Source organism: Danio aesculapii, chromosome 4, assembly GCF_903798145.1.
Source record: "Danio aesculapii chromosome 4, fDanAes4.1, whole genome shotgun sequence".
Taxonomy (NCBI): Eukaryota; Metazoa; Chordata; class Actinopteri; order Cypriniformes; family Danionidae; genus Danio; species Danio aesculapii.
In genome coordinates, this window is record NC_079438.1 from 23,844,048 (window position 1) to 23,870,404 (window position 26,357).

At 36.4% G+C, this 26,357-nt stretch overlaps 1 protein-coding gene and 6 non-coding genes across 7 annotated transcripts; 6 read left to right on the top strand and 1 right to left on the bottom strand.

Moving 5' to 3' along the window:
- Positions 1–2,184: 2,184 nt before the first annotated feature.
- On the top strand, positions 2,185–7,296 carry LOC130222359 (gastrula zinc finger protein XlCGF8.2DB-like). The gene is made up of 2 exons (XM_056454944.1): positions 2,185–2,305; positions 5,293–7,296. Exons 1-2 carry the CDS (start codon positions 2,221–2,223, stop codon positions 6,264–6,266), a joined length of 1,059 nt encoding a protein of 352 aa, XP_056310919.1. The 5' UTR covers positions 2,185–2,220; the 3' UTR covers positions 6,267–7,296.
- A 10,831-nt stretch (positions 7,297–18,127) lies between these two features.
- Positions 18,128–18,200, top strand: trnar-ccg (transfer RNA arginine (anticodon CCG)). Its single transcript has one exon. It is a non-coding gene; the product is annotated as a tRNA-Arg (tRNA).
- A 638-nt stretch (positions 18,201–18,838) lies between these two features.
- Positions 18,839–18,911, top strand: trnar-ucg (transfer RNA arginine (anticodon UCG)). Its single transcript has one exon. It is a non-coding gene; the product is annotated as a tRNA-Arg (tRNA).
- An 868-nt stretch (positions 18,912–19,779) lies between these two features.
- Positions 19,780–19,852, top strand: trnar-ccg (transfer RNA arginine (anticodon CCG)). The gene has a single exon. It is a non-coding gene; the product is annotated as a tRNA-Arg (tRNA).
- Positions 19,853–21,607: 1,755 nt separating this feature from the next.
- Positions 21,608–21,680, top strand: trnar-ucg (transfer RNA arginine (anticodon UCG)). The gene has a single exon. It is a non-coding gene; the product is annotated as a tRNA-Arg (tRNA).
- Positions 21,681–22,747: 1,067 nt separating this feature from the next.
- trnap-cgg (transfer RNA proline (anticodon CGG)) lies at positions 22,748–22,819 on the bottom strand. The gene has a single exon. It is a non-coding gene; the product is annotated as a tRNA-Pro (tRNA).
- Positions 22,820–23,269: 450 nt separating this feature from the next.
- On the top strand, positions 23,270–23,342 carry trnaq-uug (transfer RNA glutamine (anticodon UUG)). Its single transcript has one exon. It is a non-coding gene; the product is annotated as a tRNA-Gln (tRNA).
- Positions 23,343–26,357: the final 3,015 nt, after the last annotated feature.

The window sequence follows — 26,357 nt, forward strand, 5'->3', positions numbered from 1 at the left end:
TTTGCAAAGACTGTAGAAGACAGTAAGTTCATTAGTTATCTATTTCAATAATGCTGTACTTTATCTTGAATGAATGTCATATGCGTTTCATATAATTCAGGGACAATGCATATCTTTTTCAGGGAGCATGTATATTGTTCAGGGAGAGCAGGTCTTATGGTTATTTTTTGTGAAAAAGTCTCATGTTTTTGACATGTAATAAAATGTTTTTTTATTACAACAATTAGATATGTGCCTGTATTCTATATATGCTTCCATATAATGAATTATACTTACAATTACGTGAATTATAGAGAAAAATCTGCTAATATTTGGTCTACTAAAACTAGACTAGGACTAAAAGACTTAAGACTAAACTAAGACTAAAACTCTTATGATATTTAGTCAACTAAACTAGACTAAGACTAAAAGATTTCAGATGACTAAAATAGGACTAAAACTAAATGGTGTATTATTCCAAAGACTAAGACTAAATCAAAATTTGCTGTCAAAATTAACACTGGGTTGCAGCTGGAAGGGCATCTGCTGCATAAAGCATGCGCTGGATAAGTTGGCGGTTCATTCCACTATGGTGACCCCTGATTAATAAAGGCACTAAGCTGTAAGGAAAATTAATGAATATATGAGTAATATCACACGAGTAGCAGTGCGACGTGGCCTTCTATCAGTTTTTGTATTTCTATTTGTTGTTATGGCCTGTTGTTATTGCAATAAAAAAAATAAAATTAAAAAGCTGTGCGATGTGGCTGTATATCAGCAGTGGTTGGATTTGCTCATCTTCAGAACTCAAATGAAAACACTTTAGATGAAATCAGAGAGCTCCCTCGTCTGTCATAAACAGCAAGAGTCCCGAGCTGCTCAAAGTCCAGAAAAGGAACCAAAAACATTGTCAAAACAGTCCATGTGACTTTAGTGGTTCAATTGTAATCGACTTCCAAGAACATTTTGAGTGCAAGAAAATGTTGAAAAAAGCATCCAAAGTAGGAACTGTTTTGAACCATATAGTGGCTGTTTTTGCTCCTGTATTCTCTTCATTTGCATTCAGCAGAAGAAACTCAAACCGGTTTGGAACAAGTAGAGGATGAGGAAATGACAGAATTGTAATTTTTTATGTGAACTACCCCTTTAATGCTTCTGTAAGTAAAGGTAAATTAAATATTATTACTGAAGATATTGCTAAAGAATGGCAGGAAACGTGGAACGCAGATAATAAGAGACGACAATCCATGTGAAAAAAAGGAACCCTGTATAGACCTATAGTTGTAGAAATAGACAAAAAGAGGTCATAATTATGATAATGAGATTTGGACTCAGATATTAATAGGAAGTAATGTGTTGTAGACATGCAAGTCATCATGAACTGGATTTAAATAAGTTTCTCAAAATTGTCTTAAAATGTTTAGATTAAAGGTTTAGATCAACTTTAAATACTGAAGTGTGTGTTTGTGAGAGAGAAAGAGAGATCTAATCTATTTTTTATTTTTATTATTCTATTTTTATTTATATATATTTTAATTAATCTTTTTATTTTTATTCATCTTTTTATTTTTATTAATCTATTTTTAATTTTATATATTTTATTTTATTTATTTCTGTGTTTTCTTTGTATTATATGAGAGAGAGAGAGAGAGAGAGAGAGAGAGAGAGAGAGAGAGAGAGATTAGATATAGTATAAAGTGAAAAACATGGGAGAAATGTATCAATAAGTCATGACTGCAACAGTAAGTGGTAAAAAAGCCAAACAAAAAAAAGACTTTTATTTTGGCGTGGTGTGTGACGTCATCATGCGGCGCCGCTTCAGCGCTGGGATTCAAGTGGAGAAAGGTTTGTTTTAAAGCGTTTACAGATATAAACCGATTTAATTAAAGTTTCAGGTTTTTCATCCGATGTTAAATTGTGTTCCTGCTGTTGGAAATATTATTTTAACCCTTTACAACACCATACTATTTTATTCTCAGTAACCAAGGGCTATTGTTTGAATAAAGTAACAGAAATGTGTGTAATAAGTGTTTTAAAGAAACGTTTTACCTGATTTCTTTTTGTTACTCTCATTAAAAGAAACTGTTGAAGCAAGTGTAGAAGAGAAGTTATTTTGTTTCTGTTCATTGTTTTATTTATTTAAACAGAACATTTTTATTAATTTGTTCATTTTAAACAGGATAAAGTGTCCAAACACAGAGAAAAACTGCTGAAGCGACTGATCTCCACACTGTTATAAAGATGGTGTTTATTAAAGAGGAGAGTGAAGATGTGAAGATTGAAGAAACATTCACAGTCAAACAGGAAGATCTGCAGGAACAAACAGGTTGATTTTCATTCTCAAAGACCAACTCAGTCATTTGATCCTCATTCAGATATATTTTAATAATAAGAATACTAAATTAAATCCATCTTGCAGCCCTGAGTGTGCTGCCTAGTTCTCCTAAATGCACATAAGCACTCATTGAAAGAGGAATGAGTTTCATTCGTCACTTGTTCTCATGTCTTTTGTCATTATTTTTATGTATAATTAGTCTCCCATTTTCTCTACCTTCTTAAGGTTATTGCTTTTCTTGTTCTCCTACTGTTTGTAAAGCGTCCTTGAGCACTGGCACTATATAAAATAAATAAAAACAATAAATTAAATTTGACCTACAGTATTCTCATAGAAGATATCTGCTATTACAGTGATAGTGTTGGCTTGGTACATTCCACTTGCATATGTCACGTTGATCACAATTTCCATTTTTTATTAACTTCTTTAAGGGTTTAAACTTGTTTCTAGTAGTTGTTACTAGTTCTCACAGATAGTATGTGAGTTTGAATTATTTCATCATAATAACTAATTACCAGGGCTATTGTATTTAAACAGGCTCCTAAAATGTCTTAAATTCCAAAATCAAAATTTTAGGCCATAAAAAGTCTTCAATTTACTGAAATATTGTGTTGTAGGTCTTAAATCTTTTTTTAACAAGTCTTCATTTTCTTTTGTTCATGTTTTGTTACCCAATCTGGCCAAAACCCATACAATCACCAACAATCCATCTCAATAAAACATTCAACTTTTAATCAAAAAGGTCATTTTAACTCTATTTATCATAATGGTTTAATTATTTTCCTTACAATAACATTTGTTTAAACATGCTCCATGTATTTACTGCTGAGGACATCGACCTGGACAGATTGTTGTGCATAGATTTAGTTTATTATAGTTTTTAAAACTTTTAAAAAATTTGTTCATTTGTTTTTTATTTTAAAGAAAGAAGTTTATTTTCGAAAAAAAAGTGTGTGGATACAAGTAGAGCTGTCTAGTTTTAACACATTATTATTATCTTTTGCTAAGAAATATCTAAAATATTTTTTTGATCGGACAAATAAAAATCTTTTTTCATCTGGGCCATTTGAAAAATTCCTTAATCTAAAATTTCAGTCATAATGGTCTTAAAAAGTCTTACATTTAACTTGGTGAAACCTGCAGAAACCCTGGTTTAAAGTATGTCAATAAACGTGGATGCCCCCAATATTAAATATGCTGAATGAAATGGACACTAAAATAATTAATTATTATGAAACATTGTACAGTATTCTAAACTATATGATGTTGTTGTGGGACGACGTGAGACAAAACTAACAAATTATAGTGGAACAATAACGTTTAGCATTGCACTGACTACAACTGGCCAACAAACTAGTCTAAATGACTTTTGCTGCTTAAGAAATAGATTACAGCATGCTGATGATATGCAAACATTTGAGTGTAAAGTTCGTCAGTATTGACCATATTCTTCACCTACCAGCAGGCGCCGCCATTGGAATCTTTTTAAAACTTTTTTTAAAGAATGAATTTTTGGATCCTAAAAGCAGTGTTATGCTGCTTAGGCATGGGACGATAACCGTTTTCAAGGTATACCGCGGTTTGGAAAAGTCAAGGTTTTAAAACCACCAAAATGTTCTGCTACACCGTTCCAACAGTATATGTAAGGGTTTTTTTTTACACTTTGTTTGAAATTTTTTAGGACAACAGTATCTCCAGCAAAAAAGATATTTAAAGATGCCGTTTTAAATTGTAAAGAAATCTGTGTTCATGAAACTAATGAAGACAGCAGAAGTCAATGATTCATTTGATTGATTTAGCCTGACATGTTTACTGCTCCAACATACTTTCAAAGTTTCTCAAAAGCAAATATTTTGTGTTAAATTTTTTTGTGTGGGAAAAAGGTTTTGTTTTTACCCAGCCATTTAAAAAGAATATATTTTAGAGCCGTAATCACAATACAGTGAAACCGTGATATTTTTATTCAAGGTTATCATACCGTCAGAATCTTATACTGGCCCATGCTTAATGCTGCTTGATGTTTCAAAAGCCATATTTTCTAATTTTATTATTTTTCTTTGTATGTATAGTCATAAACACTTGTTTGTAGAGCAAGTAGTGTGACCGTTTTCTGCCTTTTATAACTCCTGGTCATTTCTTCAATTGTCAACTGAATTGTAAGTGCTAAAACAATAGCAAATGAGATCAGGTCACTATGACATGATTGACAATTGTCGCTGTTTGTCATTGTGTTTTGTTTAACCTGTGAGCTGATGCTGAGTATTCCTAGGGCTGTTTACACTTTAAATTTTTAACCCTGGGTCATTCTAACCCTGGATAAACAGAATCATGGGTTATCTGTAATCACGTTCCAACCTGTTTATGCTATACCTGGGGTTAACAAATAATCCTGGGTGTTCATTAACAGACAGTTCACATTGGTAAACCCCAGCTTAACATTATTATTTGTTTATTTCCGTTTTCACTGTCCCTGATTGGACAAACAGCAGGTCACCTATTTAGATGACAATTCTGCATCTTGTCAGGTATATAAAATGTCACCACGTAGGTCTTCAGCTAAGCCTCAGGACATGCACAAAGGCAAATATAAAGACAAACGTACAAATGAATGAAAACAAGAAGCAAAGTATGTCATCTCGCCATCTCCTCATCACTCCAGTTTACAGCAAACGTGGCATTAAGCATTTGCATAAATTCATTCATCTTCCTTCAGCTTAGTCCCTTTATTCGTTAGGGGTCGCCACAGAGGAATGAACCACCAACTTATCCAGCATATGTTTTAAACAGCGGATGTCCTTCTAGCTGCAACCCAGTACTGGGAAACATTTGCACCAGTTATATACAATAATGCAAACTCACAAATATAAGTGTGAATTATGCGTACTTGCTATGAACATGCAGGATTTGTCAAACATCCATGTCATGCTTGTCACTTTGTGCCTTTATATTAAAGCCAACTTTTTTGTTGTTTGTTTAAGACCTGATGGTGCTGAAAGAAGAGACTCATCAACTGAATGAAATGGAAGAGAAACACCAAAATATAATGACTGATGAAAAACCCACACTGACTAAAAAGACTTCATCAACGGGAAGACCACGGAAATCCAAATCTAGGTGCAATTTCACTTGTCATCAATGTGGAAACCGTTTCAGCCGAAAACAAAGCCTTCAAATCCACATGATAACTCACACTGGAGAGAAGCCTTTCAGCTGTAAACAGTGTGGGAAGAGTTTCAGTCAAAAGCCAAACCTTTATGTTCACATGAGAATTCACACAGGGGAGAAACCTTACACCTGTGAACAGTGTGGAAAGAGTTTTGCTAAAATCTATGACTTTAAAGTCCACATGAGAATTCACACTGGAGATGGGTCATATACATGCCAACAGTGTGGAAAAAGCTTCTATAATGCAGGAAACCTTGCAGTCCACATGAGAATTCACACTGGAGAGAGGCCGTACACATGCCAACAGTGTGGGAAAAGATTTTATCATGCAGGAAACTTGGCAGTGCACATGAGAATTCACACTGGGGAGAAGCCTTACTCTTGCCCTCAGTGTGGAAAGAGTTTTAAGTTAAATGGCACCCTTGAAGTCCACATGAGGATTCACACTGGAGAGAAACCTTACACATGCACAGAGTGTGGTAAAAGTTTCACATATAAAAACACACTCAAACACCACATGATAAGTCTCACTGGAGAGAAGCCGTTTGTATGTTTTCAGTGTGGAAAGAGCTTCACAACCAAAGCTAGCCTCATGAACCACATGAATAATCACACTGGAACCATAGTGTTTACATGTGATCAGTGTGGAATAGGACTCACACGCAAAGACTCCATTAAGCAACACATGAAGATTCACTCAGGAGAGGATCGTTTTAGATGCAGTGAGTGTGGAAAGGACTTTAAACATAAAAGAAGCCTCAGCACTCACATGAAGCTTCACAACTGAGAGCAGAGTCCTCAAAATTGAGTCCTTGTCCACACATAATCACGGGTATATTCAAAACAGCAGCTTTTTCATGTAGTTTAGCTGTTTATTGACGTGAGGTTTATTTATAAACTACTTTTGAGAGGATCACATGCTTATGATTGTCCACGGCTGGTCCCGCATTAGCTAACACATGATTCACCAATCAGGCGATTCGTGACTCACTATGAATAATCAGAGTTTCTTATCCAAGTTGTCTTGACCTTGAGGAATCCCCCCCCCCCTACTTTCTAGATTGGGCGAAACGGTGGCCCAGTCGTTAGCACTGAAGCTGCGAACGTGCACTGATTAGATAACAATAGATCATGTCATTCACCAGTTAGAAAACTCTATGGAGACACAAACTTTATCAAGCGTAGTTGTTGACAGTCCAGCGGGTGCAGGAATTATATTTCCCCAAAACTGTGTCACAGGCTGTCACTGTTCAAAAATGAACAAATGTGTGTAGTCTTCTATAGCCACTTGTGGGTTTGATCCGACATTAAAGGTACTGCACAATATCTACAGTTTGGGTTAACTTTCGTTTTCCTTCAGTGCATACAGTCAAAGACAACACGCACACGGTTCTTTCGGTGGCTGATTAAAACGTGGAAACCTTGGAAAATATGTCTGTAAGTCCACAATTTTGATTGAACAACAATTGTATGTTCAAAGGTTGTATGTTAAAGAATCATTATTAGATTTATTATTCCTGTATTTGTTGTCCAAACACGTGTTCATAATTACTGAGACGTGTTCATATTGCTGAGTGGCGTGACACATATGTTAATTTACTGACATTTGATACAAAATGGGTTTGATTTAATAGATTTTCTTTATGTGTGTATAAGATTTGTGTAAAAAGGAACTATGTACATTAGTAGTAGGATAATGTCGAGCTGATTGAACTAAACATGTTGGACATATTATTGTCATGTGAATAAGATTGAATCCTTATTTTTCCCTTTCCCTTTGTTGTAGTTTTACAAACAGAATAGAAGATATTATGAGGAAAAATACCCAGTAAAGTCACTCAAGTTATCAAACTGCTTTCTGGTCTTCTTTTTCTGGAGTACGCTATCTGTTAAACCTTCTTCTCAGTAAAACACCATTGGTTGGGACAGAATCAAATGTGTGAATATAAATTAAATTTTACCTCAGTAAAGCGGGTTAGGCGGAAGAGCACGTTTACCGATGTTTTGTTATTATACTAAATAAAAATTAGACCAGAAAAATGGAGCTAAAAACAGAAATATCCTGTCATATTTTTACATTACACTTATGTTTACGTTACCAAGACAATGAGTGACTTTTCTGATCCTGATCGCTTGTTTTCAGCAACTTTCAGCAACTAAACAAATGCTCAGGTCTATTTACCCGACTATATTATAGATGCTGTAAAAGGTACTCCATGAACTTGAAAATAGCCTATCTTTCGCTTTGGCTGAACAACACTTCTGTGCATATAAACCTATTCATAAACAAGAACACAGTCTATTTCTGCGTGGCTGAAATAGTTTAAAAACATACCTGTGTAAAAGAAATACTTCAGCCGTGGTGTCATCCTTCAGGTCGTTGTTTTGAACTGCATAACATTATTTCCCTCCAGCTTGCAAAAGTAACTCCGATATTGATTCAGGGTTTAGAAAAGTTTTGATTCTGCATTTTTGGTAGAAGCCCTTTCAAAAACAATCTTTCTTTTCATGGATACAAAGCCACGTTGGTCTTTCAGAAAGAAGTTCAGCTTAATGCAGAGCTTGCCTGATGACGTCTGTCTGTCAGCGGTAGATCTGTGCTTCACGTGTGCGAGAGTGAGGTATCTGCTTAAAGAGGCTGCACAGAAATTTACATTTAAAGTTGATGAGTTTGAAATGCCTGTTGTAATTGAGCTGCTTGTCGGTCCGACAATATTTAATTGGATGAACATTTGTTTAGTTTTATGCCTTATCCAGAACATAAAAACACATATAAATACATTTAGATCATTTACTTTAATCATTACTATTGAAGAGACTTTCAGCCAGCACAACAAAACATGTTTCTGAAGACAATCACCTACTGCACCTTTAATCAAACATTAATAACATTATTCCAACCTTTATTAGGATGTAATCAAACTAATTGAAGTGTACCAACCATTATTAAATCCATAAATATATTTGAATCAATCCATTAAAATGATTATGTTTGCATTATTTTGGTATAAACTATTAATTTAAATGCAATTATATCATATTGTGTGATATTATATGGTTTTTTATTTTTGTATTATGTTACATTATATTATATTAAATTGTATAGCATTGTTATATCATATTATTAGGTATTATATTATATTGCATTATATTATAATATAATTAATAAACTATCGCTATAAACATTTATAGTTCTGTTTATCCTATTAAGATATAGTTTATTATTTACACTTCACAGAAATAAACTTGAATCTCACTTAAATTTACTTAGACTTATACAAACAGAAATGTTTAGTTATTTGTCCTATGCTTGTTTATTGTCACATGCTTACAATGTAATTACGTATTTTAAGTACATTTGGTTTGTAGTTATTTTTACTCCTTTTAATTGATTGGACAATTTAACATATGCCCATATTATTTTTTCACAATGTTACAGACACAAGTTTTGAGACAAAATTTGTTTGAGTTGACTTAACTGAAAATAAATAGCAGTGACAGATCCTAAATTGCCAATGACCATGTCCAATGTCAAATCTTTACAAAAGGGGGTATTCTTATAATGACACTAATTTAACTGCTTACTGCACACTGTAAAAATATTATTTGTTGTTTTGACTTAAAAAAAGTAAGTTACCCGGTTGCCTTAACATTAAGTTTATTGTAATTATAAATGTGAGTTATAATAACTTGAGGGATTTTGTTGTTTCAATTGTTCTAATATTTTGTGTTGTATCAACTTCTTCAAGCAGTTCAAGTTGACTTACAAATGTAAGTACACTCAACTAAATAGTGTAAAATTGTTGAGTGAACTAATTTTTTTAAGTCAACCTAATCCATTTGATTGCTTAAAGAAGTTGATACAACATAATGTGAAGTTATATGAACAAAAGATTTGTCAACTCAAAAATAAAAATAGTTTGTCGAAACAAAAACCTGAAAAAGTTACCTGGTTGCCTTAAAATTGTGAGTTAAATCAACTAAAAATAGTTTGTTGTAACAACTAAGAAGTTTACACAGTTGACTTAAAAATTATGAGTTAAATGAACTTAATGGAGTGTGTTGTAACAATTCACAGTTTACACAGTTAACTTACAATTAAGAGTTAAAGAATTCAACACAAGTTAACATGACAAATGCATTTAAAAAAGTAACAAAACGTCAGCATAAATAATCTGTAATAACATTTATCATAACATCAAGAAAACATTTTCATTCAAGCAGAAGTAAAGTTATCAATTCAATAAATTCATATTAAAACTCCTTGAAGCAACAGGATACAATCTGTAAATTCAAACACCTCTGAAAAAAAATCATGCCAAAAGTTAATAATCAGTCGTTATAAATAATTTCTCAAACAGCATTCAAATGAACCCATTGAAATGTTTCTTTATCTTTTCAACATTTTAAAGGCTTACACCAATTCATACCATTTTATAATGAAAAGTGTGTTTACACAACTGATTTTGTTCTCCCATGCTGAAACTGATATTCTATGCTCTGCAAAAGTTCACAGAGTAAGAAACAAACTCTTAAGTGTTTAGTGGATTTTGCTCACCCATGCTCAAACTTACTGATGTCCATGTTGTTCATTCAATTTTAAGGACTAAATCTCACTCCAGTGTAATGAGTTGCTTACTCTTAATGAAAAGGAGAAAATGTGTTCAATGATAAGCAACTTTAATGTAAGTGGTGATTTTTCTTGTTTTGGCATTACTCTTCATATTACACAATTCCTATCACTGTCATTGAGTTAGATATAAAACAGTCTGCTAGAACTGCAGTTTAACACAACCTGAGTTTGTTTAGAATGTCTGTAACAGAAAGTCTATTTGAATATGTTGCAGAACAGTTGTAAACACACTTTTCATTATAAAATGTTCTGAATTGTTGTAAGCCTTTAAAATGTTGACTAGACTAAGAAACATTTCAAAGGGTTCATTTTAATGCTGTTTGAGAAATGCATTTTACTGTTTCTTGAGATTTCTGACTTGTTGAATTTTTGTTAAAGCGCAATTGTAGCAGACAGAGTTGATATAGAATGTCTGTAACAATGTCTGCTGTAATATGAAGTGTAATGCGAAAACAAGAAAAAATAATCACAATAAAGTTGCTTACCCAACAAATGTTTCACTTTTCATTAAAGGGCACCTATTGTGAAAAATTGACTTTTCAAGCTGTTTAGACAGAAATGTGTGTAAGTATAGTGTATAAACTGTCATATTGGGGTGACATAAACACACCCAGTCTTTTTTTTTTTCAAATTTAACAACATAAAAACGGTGGACCAATTAGAGCTGTTTTCAGATTGACTGCAACTTGACATAGGAGAGCGTTCCCCCCGCCCACCAATATTGATTGACAGCTGCTCGCATTAACATGTCCGGTAGTCACGTGAATAAAAGGTGTGTTCAGTTCGCTAGGATCATCAATCATCATCAAATGTGATCAAGAGTGAGTTTTAACAGTTTAAAATGTTTTAAAACAGAGCATGTGTGTAATGAATTACAGCGATTCACTTCAAATGCACTTAATCAGCACAGCCGCGTGTCAGAACAATTATAAAGGAAGACGCTTCAATCCCGGTTATTACTATACATTAATATAAGAGATATCCATACAGCAGTGGATATTACCAGTATCATGTCACATATGCGTGCAAAACGAGTGCAAAGCTTAACGCACTCTCTCTCTCTCTCGTCTCTGTGTGTGTGTGTGTATGTGTCTTTGTGTCTGAGCTAAGTGTGTGTGTGTCCGCGTCTGAGCTATGTGTGTGTGTGTATGTCAGCGCTACGTTTGTGTGTGTGTGTGTATGTGTGTGCGCTATGTGTTTGTGTCCTTGCTGTGTGTGTGCGTGAACTTTGTAATGACATTGTGTATGACTCAAAACGAGTGCAAAGCTTAATGCGCTCTCTCTCTCTCTCTCTCTCTCTCTCTCTCTCTCTCTCTGTGAGTCTGCGTGTCTGAGCTAAGTGTGTGTGTGTCCGCGTCTGAGCTATGTGTGTGTGTGTGTGTGTATGTCAGCGCTACGTTTGTGTGTGTGTGTATGTGTGTGCGCTATGTGTTTGTGTCCTTGCTGTGTGTGTGCGTGAACTTTGTAATGACATTGTGTGTGACTCATTGTTGCAAATCCACAAAAAAATGCATCAAATACTGATTGTTAAAGTTCTTACTGTAGTATTTCTCACACACGTTACGGGAGATCTGCTTCCTGAGGCAGCCGAGGGCGGAGATTGCTGACAGGCACGTGGGAACGGTGGGCGGGGAGGACTAGCCTTAAAGGGCCAGTACAAAAAAACAGCAAAACCTTTTTTCCAGCTATAATATAGACACTTTAAACAGCTATAATAAAAAAATCTGATGGGTGTTTTGAGCTGAAACTTTACAGACACATTCTGGGGACACAAAAGACTTATATTAAATATGAAAAAAGTGGTAACCTATGTGCCCTTTAAGAGTAAATGTAACGGGGCAAAGAAGTGTGTTAAATTAATGCCTAAATGGGGACAGCGCCCTCTACAGTGTGCGTGGTGTGATAAGCGCGTGGAGTAGAGACCGCCCACAGCAGAGTTAATGAAGCAATGCTGTGGGTAAGTCTCCCGGGTGGAAAATGACCATTTATAAGTGTTTAAAGCACATAAATATCTGCTTTATTGTGACTGAATGTTTCAATGAATATGTTGGGACACTGTTGAGCTGTGTTTGGCGTCGAGTGTGTTGCTCAATCTTGAGTTATAACGTGTTTATATAACGAGGCCTGATTGTAATCAATTTGTGTGCTGTCTTGTGTTTTATATAGAAGTGGTCATTTTCTTTATGAACCAGCAACTATTTACACGCACTGTCTGTCTCCATTGTACAGGTATAGTGTTAAATGTTATTAAATAATTGCTTGTAATTCCTTTTTTTATTATTCAAAACGAGTTGCAAAAAGTCTCCACTAGGTGGGGACGTTTACTTTCTTTTTGAGTTAAATTGTGTTGCTCTATATTACTCAGTGATTGTACATTAAGTATTGTCATTCATTGATCTGTCATTTATAATTCAAAGTGTATTAAGTTTTACATATTCAAAACTGTTAAAATTTACACTATACGATCACAAAGTTAAAAAATAATTAATTGGCATATAAAAATATATAAAACAGTTTTAAATAAAACAGAGCAGAGTTAATGAAGCATTGCTGTGGAAGAGGTCATTTTCTTTATGAACCAGCAACTATTTACACGCGCTGTCTGTCTCCATTGTACAGTGTACAGTAAAAAGACAGCCCAAGCAAGACCGTCACATAAGCAACTTGTTACATTTGATTGAGATTTAGTCCTTAAAGTTGAATGAACAACATGGATTTCAGTAAGTTTGAGCATGGGTGAGCAAAATCCACTAAACACTTAGGAGTTTGATTCTTACTTTGTGAACTTTTGCAGAGCATGCTTCACCACCAATTTTCAGGATCTTTTTGGAGGATGTCAAATCTATATTTGATTTCCTTGAGATAAGTGATATTCAGGGAAGGAAGAATCCCTGTTAGCACAACAAAGACATCTGACATCCCTCAGACCATCGTACAACCTCTTCCTCTCACACCACAGTCGCATTCATTATTTCTTTTGGCAGAAGAATCGAGGTGTTCTTTTCTATGACTATCAATAGTCCAACATTTATTCCTGTCACTGCCTCTTCTGCCTCATTCAGAATAGCAGCGACTTTGTTGCTGCCTGCCGCTTTAGGTCTATATAGCATGAATACAACCAGCCTCTGAGTGAGCTGAGAGAGGATCACGTGAGCTCTACTGGTGCTTCTATTGGCTGTCGCTTAAGAAAGTCACTCTTCATTTGAATAAAGTTGAGGCATTCTCAACGTTGTCATGTTGCTCGACATACCCACCTTGTTAAAACAAAACTAGACAAATGTAGACTAAATCCGACAAAACAAAACTAGACAAAATCAGACAAAACAACACTAAACATGAGAAGACAAAATAAAAAAAAACAAAACTAGACAAAATCAAACAAAACAAAACTAGACAAAAGTAGTCAAAACTAAACAAAAGTAGACAAAATCAGACAACAATCTAGACAAAAATACACATAATCAGACAAAACAAAAGTAGACAAAATCAGACAAAACAAAACTAGACAAAACTAAACAAAACTAGACAAAACTAAACAAAACGAGACAGAAGAAAAGTAGACAAGATCAGACAAAACAAAGTTAGACAAAAGTAGACAAAATCAGACAAAACAAACTAGACAAAACTATACAAAACTAGACAAAACTAAACAAAATCAAACAAAATCAAAACAAAACAAAAGTACACTAAATCCGACAAAACAAAAGTAGACAAAGTCAGACAAAACAAAACTAGATGAAAATACACAAAAGTAGACAAAATCAGATAAAACAAAACTAGACAAGAGAAGACAAAATCAGACAAAACAAAAGTAGACGAAATCACACAAAATGAAACTAGACAAAATTAGACAAAATCAGACAAAACAAAAGTAGACAAACTCAGCCAAAACTAAACTACACAAAACTAAACAAAAGTAGACAAAATCAAACAAAACAAAACTAGACAAAAGCAGATAAATTAAGAAAAAACAAAACTAAACGAAAATAGCCAAATGTAGACAAAATCAGACGAAACAAAGCTAGACAAAATCAGACAAAAGAAAACTAAACAAAAGTAGACAAAATCAAACAAAACAAAACAAAAGTAGACAAAATCAGACAAAACAAAACTAGACAAAATTAGACAAAATCAGACAAAACAAAACTAGACAAAGGTAGACAAAATCAGACAAAACAAAACTAGACAAAACTAGACAAATGTAGACAAAATCAGACAAAACAAAAGTAGACTAAACCAGACAAAACAAAACTAGACAAAATCAGACAAAACAACACTAAACATAAGACAAAATAAAAAAACAAAAGTAGACAAAACTACACAAAATCAGACAAAACAAAAGTAGAAAAAAATTGAGAACAATTTTCAGACAAAACAAAACTAGACAAAATTAAACAAAACTAGACAAAACTAAACAAAACGAGACAGGAGCAAAGTAGACAAAATCAGACAAAACAAATTTAGACAAAAGTAGACAAAATCAGACAAAACAAACTAGACAAAAACTAAACAAAAGTAGACAAAATCAGACAAAACAAAACTAGTTAAAAATTAGATAAAATCAGACAAAAGTAGACAAAATCAGACAACACTAAACAAAACTAGACAAAATCAGACAAAACAAAACTAGACAAAACTAAACAAAAGTAGACAAAATCAGACAAAACAAAACTAGACAAAATTAGACAAAATCAGACAAAAGTAGACAAAACTAGACAAACTAAACAAAACTAGACCAAAGTAGACAAAATCAAACAAAACAAAACTAGACAAAATCAGACAAAACCAGACAAAACAAAAGTAGACAAAGTCAGACAAAACAAAACTAGTCAAAAGAGGCTACTTCAGACAAAACAAAACTAGACAAAGGTAGATGAAATCAGACAAAACAAAAATACACTAAATCCGACAAAACAAAAGTAGACAAAGTCAGACAAAACAAAACTAGATGAAAATACACAAAATCAGACAAAAGTAGACAAAATCAGATAAAACAAAACTAGACAAGAGTAGACAAAATCAGACAAAACAAAAGTAGACGAAATCACACAAAACAAAACTAGACAAAAGCAGATAAATTAAGAAAAAACTAAACTAAACAAAAATAGCCAAATGTAGACAAAATCAGACAAACAAAACTAGACAAAACAAAACTAGACAAAAGTAGACAAAATCAGACAAAACTAGACAAAAGTAGACAAAATCAGACAAAACAAAACTAGACAAAAGTAGACAAAATCAAACAAAACAAAACTAGACAAAATCAGACAAAACAAAACTAGACAATACTAAACAAATGTAGACAAAATCAAACAAAACAAAACTAGACAAAATCAGACAAAACAAAACTAGACAAAACTAAACAAAATTAGACAAAATCAGACAAAACAAAATTAGACAAAATCAGACAAAACAAAACTCAACAAAATTAGACAAAATCAGAAAAAAAAATCTAGACAAAAGTAGACGAAATCGGACAAAACAAAACTAGAACAAATTAGACTAAATCAGACAAAAGTAGACAAAATCAGACAAAACAAAACTAGGCAAAACTAGACAAAACTAAACAAAACGAGACAGAAGAAAAGTAGACAAAACTAGACCAAACAAAGCTTGAAAAAATCTGACAAAACAAAACTAGACAAAATCAGACAAAACAAAACTAGACAAAACTAAACAAAAGTAGACAAAATTAGACAAAACAAAACTAGACTACTTTTTCTATAATAAATCTATTCAATTACTCTCAACTGAGTGTCCGAGTTTGGATGTCGACCGAAGGGGATCTTTTCTATTAAGGTTTTGTTTGGGAAATCCACCACCCCAACACATTTGTTTTTCCGTTTATTATGCCCATATTGTTTTCCCCTAGACTTGGGGTGTAATAACAAGGTTACTTTTATAACTGCATTTTTAAAAAATAAAGCAGTCTTGTCCCAAATCTTTGAAAAATAATCCATGTTGTCTTTATATATTTAGATGGCTTCATTTATTACTGACATTAATTTATGCTTTCAAAATATGTAATTATGCAGTTGAAGTGATATTGTGCTATATTGCTATATAGTAGAAGTGAACTAGTTTTGTTTTGTGTTAAAGCCACAATGGCCATGCATGTTCATAACCACACTTCTTTGCATGAGTGCTTTATTGGGACCTTATAGGCACATTTTGTGCCTGGACTCAACTTAGTATTAGTGAGGCCTAACTATTTTGTTAATTACTAAATACCCACAGAGCATGCTCATAGGGCATACTTCTGACCCTGATACTGTGCCCCAGTATACCTATATTTCGCCCAGTGTGGCCATATACACTCCACTTTGTGTGGATTTGCTATGGGCCCACAGTGGACTTCTGTTTTGTGTAGGCCAGCCCACAGTTTGGTCTGGTGGCATTGTACATATTTTTGGTCTAGGCATGTTTGTTTGGAAATTTGTGCACTAATACTGTACACTCAAGTACATGAAGGTGAGCTTTAGCAAACTGCATAAAACATTCAAAACTATTGTATAGTAGGCTAAGAGAGAATATAGAAAAGCATATCTTAAGATATAAATTGGATCCCATTAAAATACTGTAGAAATTATCCAAAAGGATTTTTATGTCTTGTCCTATAAAACAATCCTATCAGAAAAAAATCCTATTGAAATCCTATAGGAATGGTTCCAAAATATGATAGAAATTCTGATTGGAATTCTATAAAGAAATCATAAAATGTTACGCACAACACCCGTAACACAAGTGGAATTAAACAGCAAACAGCAAAGCTCTGCACTCTCCGCCTCAGATTGAGCGCCATGGGTGGGATATTTGCCTGCATGATGATCAGCGAAAGCTGATTGGCTGCCTGTATGTGGCTCAGAGAAAGCTGATTCACTGTCTGTAAGCGCTCAGCGAAAGCTGATTGGCTGCCTGTAGGCGCTTAACGAAAGCTGATTGGCTGCCTGTCTCTCAATCAGTCTCTTGACAACAGAGGGAAACATTTAGTGAACAGCAGCTGTAAAAACCTTCTTTAGATGTGTTTGCCTGTCATTGACTTCCTGCCGTGTCATGCAAATGACCTGTTATGACTAAAAGGGTAACGAGATACCTAACGCGAAAGGCCATTTTGAATCCTGCATGGTGCCTACAGAGAAGAGACTGTGTACAAACACAAAAATGGTGCTTACATATAAAGCTGGTGGGTTGTTCAAGATCCATAAACAAATATAAGAACTGAATCATTACTGCTCCTTTTTTTGTCTGTATAATTGTACATGTTAGACTGATTTAGATCAGAAGTCCACTAAATGTTCATTAACTAAAGTCACAGCAAAAGTTGCTGCAATTAACATCGAAACACAACAGATAGCACAACACTGTTGCGTTTTCTTTGACAGGCATAGGCCTCGTCAGGGATTTGAACCCTGGACTTCTCGCACCCGAAGCAAGAATCATACCCCTACACCAACAAGCCCTCTAGAAGCACTTTGCAGTGACACAAAAAGTTCAGTGAAACTGATCCAATCTACTTTTTGTTCATGTTGTTTTGGTCACGTGTGTCAGCAACTCCCTGGAGGCATATTATAGTTCACGGGCTGTAAGCAACAGCCTAATGGATAAGGCATCAGCCTTCAAAGCTGGAGATTGTGGGTTCAAGTCCCACCTGGGTTGTTCTTGATGGAGTTCCTTTTAAGTTGGCTGTGCAAGACAATCCATTGTGACCTTCAAAAAGCTAGGTTCATACCCTTAGGTCAAAAAGACATGACAATGGAAACTCCGCAGAGAAGTTTGAAAATGGCCTTGTCTGGAATTTGAATCTCAAGACCAGTCGCAACATACACGATAACCATACCCCAGGAGCAATGAGACACGAATGTGGATGATTCCACAAAGAACATGTTTGTCTATTAGTTGCACACATCTTATTTGACGGAATGCAAACTGGCATCGAGATCCTAAAGTGCAGTTTTCCATGCATTGGCATCTTGTTGAAGGCATACAAGAGATCCATGACAAAAGTTTGGCAACATGGCCCAGTGGCCTAATGGATAAGGCATCATCCTCCGGAGCTGGGGATTGTGGGTTCAAGTCCCACCTGGGTCGTCTTTGAAATCTTACTTCAAGTCGGGAGCAATGTTTGGTAGATGAAACACAGTAGCTGTGAAAACCTTCTTGAGATGTGTTTGCATGTTATTAACTTTCTGCATGCTCATGCATTTTACATGTTATGACTAAAAGGGTAACGAGATACCTAACGCGAAAGGTCATTTTGATTCCTGCATGGTGCCTACAGAGAAGAGTCTGCATAGAAACACAAAAATGGTGCTTACATCTAAAGCTGGTGGGTTGTTCAGAATCCAAAAACAAATCAACAACCGAATCATTGCCGCTCCTTTTTTTGTCTGTGTAATTGTACATGTTAGACTGATATAGATCAGAAGTCTACTAAACGTTCATTAACTAAAGTCACAGCTACAATTAACAAAGCAACACAATAGATAGCACAGCATCACCGCTTTTTCTGCAATAGGTGTAGGGCTCATCCAGGATTTGAACACAGGACCTCTCACACCTTAAGCCAGAATTCTTCCCCTAGACCAACAAGCACCTGCAAAAGCACTCTGCAGTGCCACAAAAAAATTCAGTGAAACTGATCCATTCTACTTTTTGTTCATGTTGTTTTTGTCACGTGTGTCAGCAACTCCCTGGAGGCATATTACAGTTCACAGGCAATAAACAACAGCCCAGTGGCCTAATGGATAAGGCACCAGCCTTCGAAGCTGGGGATTGTGGGTTCAAGTCCCACCTGGGTTGTGCTTGATGCAGTTACTTTTAAGTTGGCTGTGCAAGACAATCCAATGTGACCTTCAAAAAGCTAGGTTCATACCCTTAGGTCAAAAAGACATGACAATGGAAAACTTCTCAGAGAAGCTGTTTTGTCATTAGGTGTACACACCAGATCGTCTAAATGCAATATGGCATAGAGATCCTAAAGTGCTGTTTTCTGAGTTACAAGAACTTCCTGAGCCATACAAAAAAATAAGGAAAATACTAGTATTGGCCCAGTGGCTGAATAGATAAGGCATCAGCCTTCAAAGTTGGGGATTGTGGGTTCAAGTCCTATTTGGATAGTGTTTGTTAGGTTACATTTAAATTGTGTGAAAAAATCCTGACTGCTCTCCTCAAAGCTTAAGTGTGATGATCTGAGGACAATAGTTAGCTTCAAATTCTCAGACTTGCTGCACACATCAATTAAAATTCATCCAATCTTGCTAGCATCTCACTGTCACGTTACAAACCTAAAAGGTTCCGCTAAGCTCTGGTAATGGAGATCTTGACTTCAAGCACCCTGTGGTTTTCAACTAATGGTCTCATGTTAGGTGGATGATGATGAAATGTAAACCAGGAAATAGCTGCAGAAAGGTTGTGACTTCAAGTTAATGAGAATGGCCTTGTCTGGAATTTGAAACTCAAGACCAGTCGCAACATACACGATAACCATACCCCAGGAGCAATGAGACACGAATGTGGATGATTCCACAAAGAACATGTTTGTCTATTAGTTGCACACATCTTATTTGACGGAATGCAAACTGGCATCGAGATCCTAAAGTGCAGTTTTCCATGCGTTGGCATCTTGTTGAAGGCATACAAGAGATCCATGACAAAAGTTTGGCAACATGACCCAGTGGCCTAATGGATAAGGCATCAGCCTCCGGAGCTGGGGATTGTGGGTTCAAGTCCCACCTGGGTCGTCTTTGAAATCTTACTTCAAGTCGGGAACAGTCTTTGGTAGATGAAACACAGTAGCTGTGAAAACCTTCTTGAGATGTATTCACATATTATGAACTTCCTGCATGCCCATGCATTTTACCTGTTATGACTAAAAGGGTAACGAAATACCTAACGCGAAAGGTCATTTTGATTCCTGCATAGTGCCTACAGAGAAGAGACTGTGTACAAACACAAAAAATGGTGCTTACATATAAAGCTGGTGGGTTGTTCAGAATCCAAAAACAAATCTAACAAGCGAATCATTGCCGCTCCTTTTTTTGTCTGTATAATTGTACATGTTAGACTGATTTAGATCAGAAGTCCACTAAATGTTCATTAACTAAAGTCACAGCAAAAGTTGCTCCAACTAACACCATAGAGAGCACAGCATCACCGCTTTTTCTGCGATAGGTGTAGGGCTCGTGCAGAATTTGAACAGAGGACCTCTCACACCCTTAGCCAGAATCCTACCCCTAGACCAACGAGCACTGTAAAAGCACTATGCAGTGCCACAAAAAATTCAGTGAAACTAATCCAATCTACTTTTTGTTCATCTTGTTTTTGTTACGTGTGTCACCAACTCCCTGGAGGCATATTATAGTTCACGGGCTGTAAGTCCCACCTGGGTTGTCTGATGCAGTTCCTTTTAAGTTGGCTGTGCAAGACAATCCAATGTGACCTTCAAAAAGCTAGGTTCATACCCATAGATTAAAAAGACATGACAATGGAAAACTCCTCAGAGACGCTGTTTTGTTATTAGGTGTATACAGCAGATCGTCTGAATGCTATATGACATAGGGATCCTTAAGTGCTGTTTTCTGAGTTACAAGAACTTCCTGAGACATACAACAGATACAGAAAATGCTAGTAATGGCCCAGTGGCCTAATGGATAAGGCATCAGCCTTTGAAGCTGGGGATTGTGTGTTTAAGTCCCATCTGGGTTGTGTTTGATGGGTTATATTTAAGTTGTGTGAAAAAATCCTGACTTGTCTCCTCAAAGCTTAGGTGTGATGATCTGAGGACAACAGTTAGCTTCGAATTCTCAGACTTGCTGCACACATCACGTTACAAACCTAAAAGGTTCCACTAAGCTCTGGTAATGGTCTCATGTTAGGTGGATGATGATGAAATGTAAACAAGGAAATAGCTGCAGAAAGGTTGTGACTTCAAGTTAATGAGAGTGGCCTTGTCTGGAATTTGAAACTCAAGACCAGTCACACCATACGCGAGAACCACACCCCAGGACCAATGAGACACGAATGTGGATGATTGCACAAAGAAAATGTTTGTTCATTAGTTGCACACATCTTTTTTGATGGAATGCAAACTGGCATCGAGATCCTAAAGTGCAGTTTTCCATGCGTTGGCATCTTGTTGAAGGCATACAAAAGATCCATGACAAATGATTGGCCAAATGGCCCAGTGGCCTAATGGATAAGGCATCAACCTCCGGGGCTTGGGATTGTGGGTTTAAAGTACCAACTGGGTTGTCTTTGATGCAGTTCCTTTTAAGTTGACTGTGCAAGACAATCCAGTGTTACCTTTAAAAAGCTAGGTTCATACCCTTAGGTCAAAAAGAAATGACAATGGAAAACTCCTCAGAGAAGCTGTTTTGTCATTAGGTGTACACACCAGATCGTCTGAATGCAATATGGCATAGGGATCCTAAAGTACTGTTTTTCTGAGTTACAAGAACTTCCTGAGCCATACATCAGATATGGCAAAGGCTAGTGTTGACCCAGTGGCCTAATGGATAAGGCATCAGCCTTCGAAGCTGGGGATTGTGGGTTCAAGTCCCATCTGGGTTGTCTTTGTTGGGTTACATTTAAGTTGTGTGAAACAATTCCGACTGGTCTTCTCAAAACTTAGGCGTGATGATCTGAGGACAATAGTTAGCTTCGAATTATCAGACTTGCTGCACACTTCAAATAAATTTCATCCAATCTTGCTTGAATCTCACTGTCACGTTACAAACCTAAAAGGTTCCGCTAAGCTTTGGTAATGGAGATCTTGACTTCAAGTACCTCGTGGCTTTAAACTAATGGTCTCTTGTTAGGTGGATGATGATGAAATGCAAACAAGAAAATAGCTGCAGAAAGGTTGTGATTTCAAGTTAATGAGAGTGGCCTTGTCTGGAATTTGAAACTCAAGACCAGTCACAACATACACGAGAACCATACCCCAGGACCAATGAGACACAAATGTGGATGATTGCACAAAGAAAATGTTTGACCATTAGTTGCACACATCTTATTCGAAGGAATGCAAACTGGCATCGAAATCCTAAAGTGCAGTTTTCCATGCGTTGGCATCTTGTTGAAGGCATACAAAAAATCCATGAAAAATGATTGGCGAAATGGCCCAGTGGCCTAAGGGATAAGGCATCAGCCTCCGGGGCTTGGGATTGTTGGTTCAAGTCCCATCTGGGTTGTCTTTGAAGGTCTCACTTCAATTTGGGAGCAATGTTTGGTGGATGAAACACGGTAGCTGTGAAAACCTTCTTGAGATGTGTTTGCATGTCATTAACTTCCTGCATTGCCATGCATATTACCTGTTATGACTAAAAGGGTAACGAGATACCTAACGCGAAGGGCCATTTTGAATCCTGCATGGTGCCTACAGAGAAGAGACTGAGTACAAACACAAAAATGGTGCTTGCATATAAAGCTGGTGGGTTGTTCAAGATCCATAAACAAATCTAACAACCGAATCATTGCCGCTCCTTTTTTTTGTCTGTATAATTGTACATGTTAGACTGATTTAGATCAGAAGTCCACTAAATGTTCATTAACTAAAGTCACAGCAAAAGCTGCTACAATTAACATATAAACACCATAGATAGCACAGCTCCGCTGCTTTTTCTATGACAGCCGTAGGGCTCGCCCGGGATTTGAACCCGGGACCTCTCACACCCGAAGCGAGAATCATACCCCTAGACCAACGAGCCCTGTAGAAGCAGTCTGCAGTGCCACAAAAAAATCTGTGAGACCAATCCAATCTACTCTTTGTTCATGTTGTTTTAGTTACGTGTGTCAGGAACTCCATGGAGGCATATTACAGTTCACAGGCAGTAAAAAACAGCCCAGTGGCCTAATGGATAAGGCACCAGGCCTTCGAAGCTGGGGATTGTGGGTTTAAGGTACCAACTGGGTTGTCTTTGATGCAGTTCTTTTAAGTTGGCTGTGCAAGACAATCCAGTGTGACCTTTAAAAAGCTAGGTTTATACACTTAGGTCAAAAAGACATGACAAAGGAAAACTCCTCAGAGAAGCTGTTTTGTCATTAGGTGTACACACCAGATCGTCTGAATGCAAAATGGCATAGGGATCCTAAAGAACTGTTTTCTATGTTACAAGAACTGCCTGAGCCATACAACAGATATGACAAATGCTAGTATTGACCCAGTGGCCTAATGGATAAGGCATCAGCCTTTGAAGCTGGGGATTGTGGGTTCAAGTCCCATCTGAGTTGTGTTTGTTGGGTTATATTTAAGTTGTGTGAAAAAATTCCAACTTGTCTTCTCAAAGCTTAGTCGTGATGATCTGAGGACAATAGTTAGCTTCGAATTCTCAGACTTGCTGCACACTTCAAATAAGATTCATCGAATCTTGCTTGAATCTCACTGTCACGTTCCACACCTAAAAGGTTCCGCTAAGCTTTGGTTATAGAGATCTTGACTTCAAGTACCCCATGGCTTTCAAATAATGGTCTCATGTTAGGTGGATGATGATGAAATGCAAACAAGAAAATAGCTGCAGAAAGGTTGTGATTTCAAGTTAATGAGAGTGGCCTTGTTGCGAGATGAGATGCTCTCCCATTATTTTTAAGTGCCACTAGGGGGCGCTGCTCCAACCTGCCCTTCCTGGAGTTTCCAGACAATACTTCCGGGGTTGAAAGGAAGCGGAAGGTCAGGTAGAGGAGAGGATAAAAGAGGGAAGAAAGGCTGGAGAAAGGAAGGTTTTTTTTTTCTGTCCATGTGTTTGGTGGTGAAGTTTGTCTGTAAAGTTTAAGCTCAAAACACCCATCAGATCATTTATTATAGCTGTTTGAAGTGTCTATATTATAGCTGGAAAAAAGTTTCTGCTGTTTTTTTGTACTGGCCCTTTAAGGCTAGTCCTCCCCGCCCACCGTTCCCACGTGCCTGTCAGCAATCGCCGCCCTCGGCTGCCTCAGGAAGCAGATCTCACGTAACGTGTGTGAGAAATACTACAGTAAGAACTTTAACAATCAGTATTTGATGCATTTTTTTTTTTTAGATTTGCAACAATGAGTCACACACAATGTCATTACAAAGTTCACGCCCACACACAGTAAGGACACAAACACAGCGCAGACACATACACCCACACACACATAGCTCAGACACGCAGACACACACACACACACACATACCCGTTTGTCGGGATAGAGGGACAATTTTTGAAATTTATCAGAAATCAGACTGGGCATAGGGTTATGGGGACACTGGGTTCCAGTGGTGCTAGAGCTACAAAAAACATATCAAAAATCATTAAAAAAATCAGCGAACCTATACACGACTTAAAATTAAAAGATTTTCTTATAGCAACCGAGATATAAAAAAGGGATTTTTTTCAGACTTTTTGGTGGGTTGTAAAGACTTTTCTGTAACACTGTTTATAAGGACAGTGTGGTGTATAAGGTCAGTGATGTCATCATACACACACACACAAAGTATAACCTGGTTTGAAAGGACACATGGTGTGTAAGGCCGCTTCACCATACACACACACAAAGTATAACCTGGTTTGAAAGGACACATGGTGTGTAAGGCCGCTTCACCATACACACACACAAAGTATAACCTGGTTTGAAAGGACACATGGTGTGTAAGGCCGCTTCACCATACACACACACCAAGTATAACCTGGTTTGAAAGGACACATGGTGTGTAAGGCCGCTTCACCATACACACACACCAAGTATAACCTGGTTTGAAAGGACACATGGTGTGTAAGGCCGCTTCACCATACACACACACCAAGTATAACCTGGTTTGAAAGGACACATGGTGTGTAAGGCCAGTTCACCATACACACACACCAAGTATAACCTGGTTTGAAAGGACACATGGTGTGTAAGGCCAGTTCACCATACACACACACCAAGTATAACCTGGTTTGAAAGGACACATGGTGTGTAAGGCCAGTTCACCATACACACACACCAAGTATAACCTGGTTTGAAAGGACACATGGTGTGTAAGGCCAGTTCACCATACACACACACCAAGTATAACCTGGTTTGAAAGGACACATGGTGTGTAAGGCCAGTTCACCATACACGTAAGGCAGACAATAATAATAATAATAATAAATTCATTAAGAGGTCATTTTTGCTTTCTCCGTTGACTGCTGTTGTGCAAATTTAGTGCATAAGTTGTACATAACTCTTCATATCAGTAAATACGTTGCAGTTAAATGTACATAAGGAAAAAAAAAACTCTACATTTCTCCATCTAGAAAATATCAGTATCTCCTATCAAATTCTGTCAGGCTGAATTATGTATACTTCTGTCAAAAGTTTACAGTAAAACACAGCTTTAATCTGATGGTATTTACAGGCTGTAGGTTGGCCAACACTCATTAAAACATCCACAAGGACAAACTCAACCCCACCAGCGCATGCATTGTGGAGTTTTTCCATGTCCCAAACTAACGGTCAACATGCAATCATGTTTCACAACCACACTACGATCAGTGTGTCCAGAGTCTGCCATTGCCCACTGCACCGAATCATACATGACCTGAGAAAAGAGCTTTTTCAGAGTGAATCTATTATGCCATTTGATTGAACATCATCACTGGTCAGAAATGTTTGACAATAAATGCAGTATAGAGAAACCAGTTCAATCCCTTCTCTCACTTTCTAATCAAACACGATACACTTTACTGGTCCATAGCCCATAGAATCTACCTTGAGATGTGGCCTGGACTTTTAACAACAACAACAACAACATGGATAAAGGAATCTCAATTTTCAAAATATAACTAATCACACCTGCTCCTTACCAATCCACTCTTCAAAAACATGTTTATCTACTTTGGGATATTGTCACAAAATATATAAGTGAGTGTATGTTAAAACCTACAGTTTTTAAAAAGAATCTATATCAGAGTTCATTAGCTTGGCTAGAAAATGTAAAAGTAAGGGCTTATAGATTGCAACAAGCATAATATAACAATTCGCAAATTGGATGAACAGAACTCAACCAGTCCTGTTTGTATAGCGTAGGTTTATAGTCTCAATACAATTAAACAACCTCAATTCTCAGACAACCTAATGACATTTTTATAATTCTGTCAGGTCCACTTCATCTTTAACCGTCTTTAAAGAGGATTAATTGACTATTAGCATATACCGGCTGGTCATCTAATTAGAAAATCTTCAAAGAGTTGATTTCACTAATTTCACTCAAGAAGTGAAACTTGTATAATGTATACATTCCTTTTACACAGACTGATATAT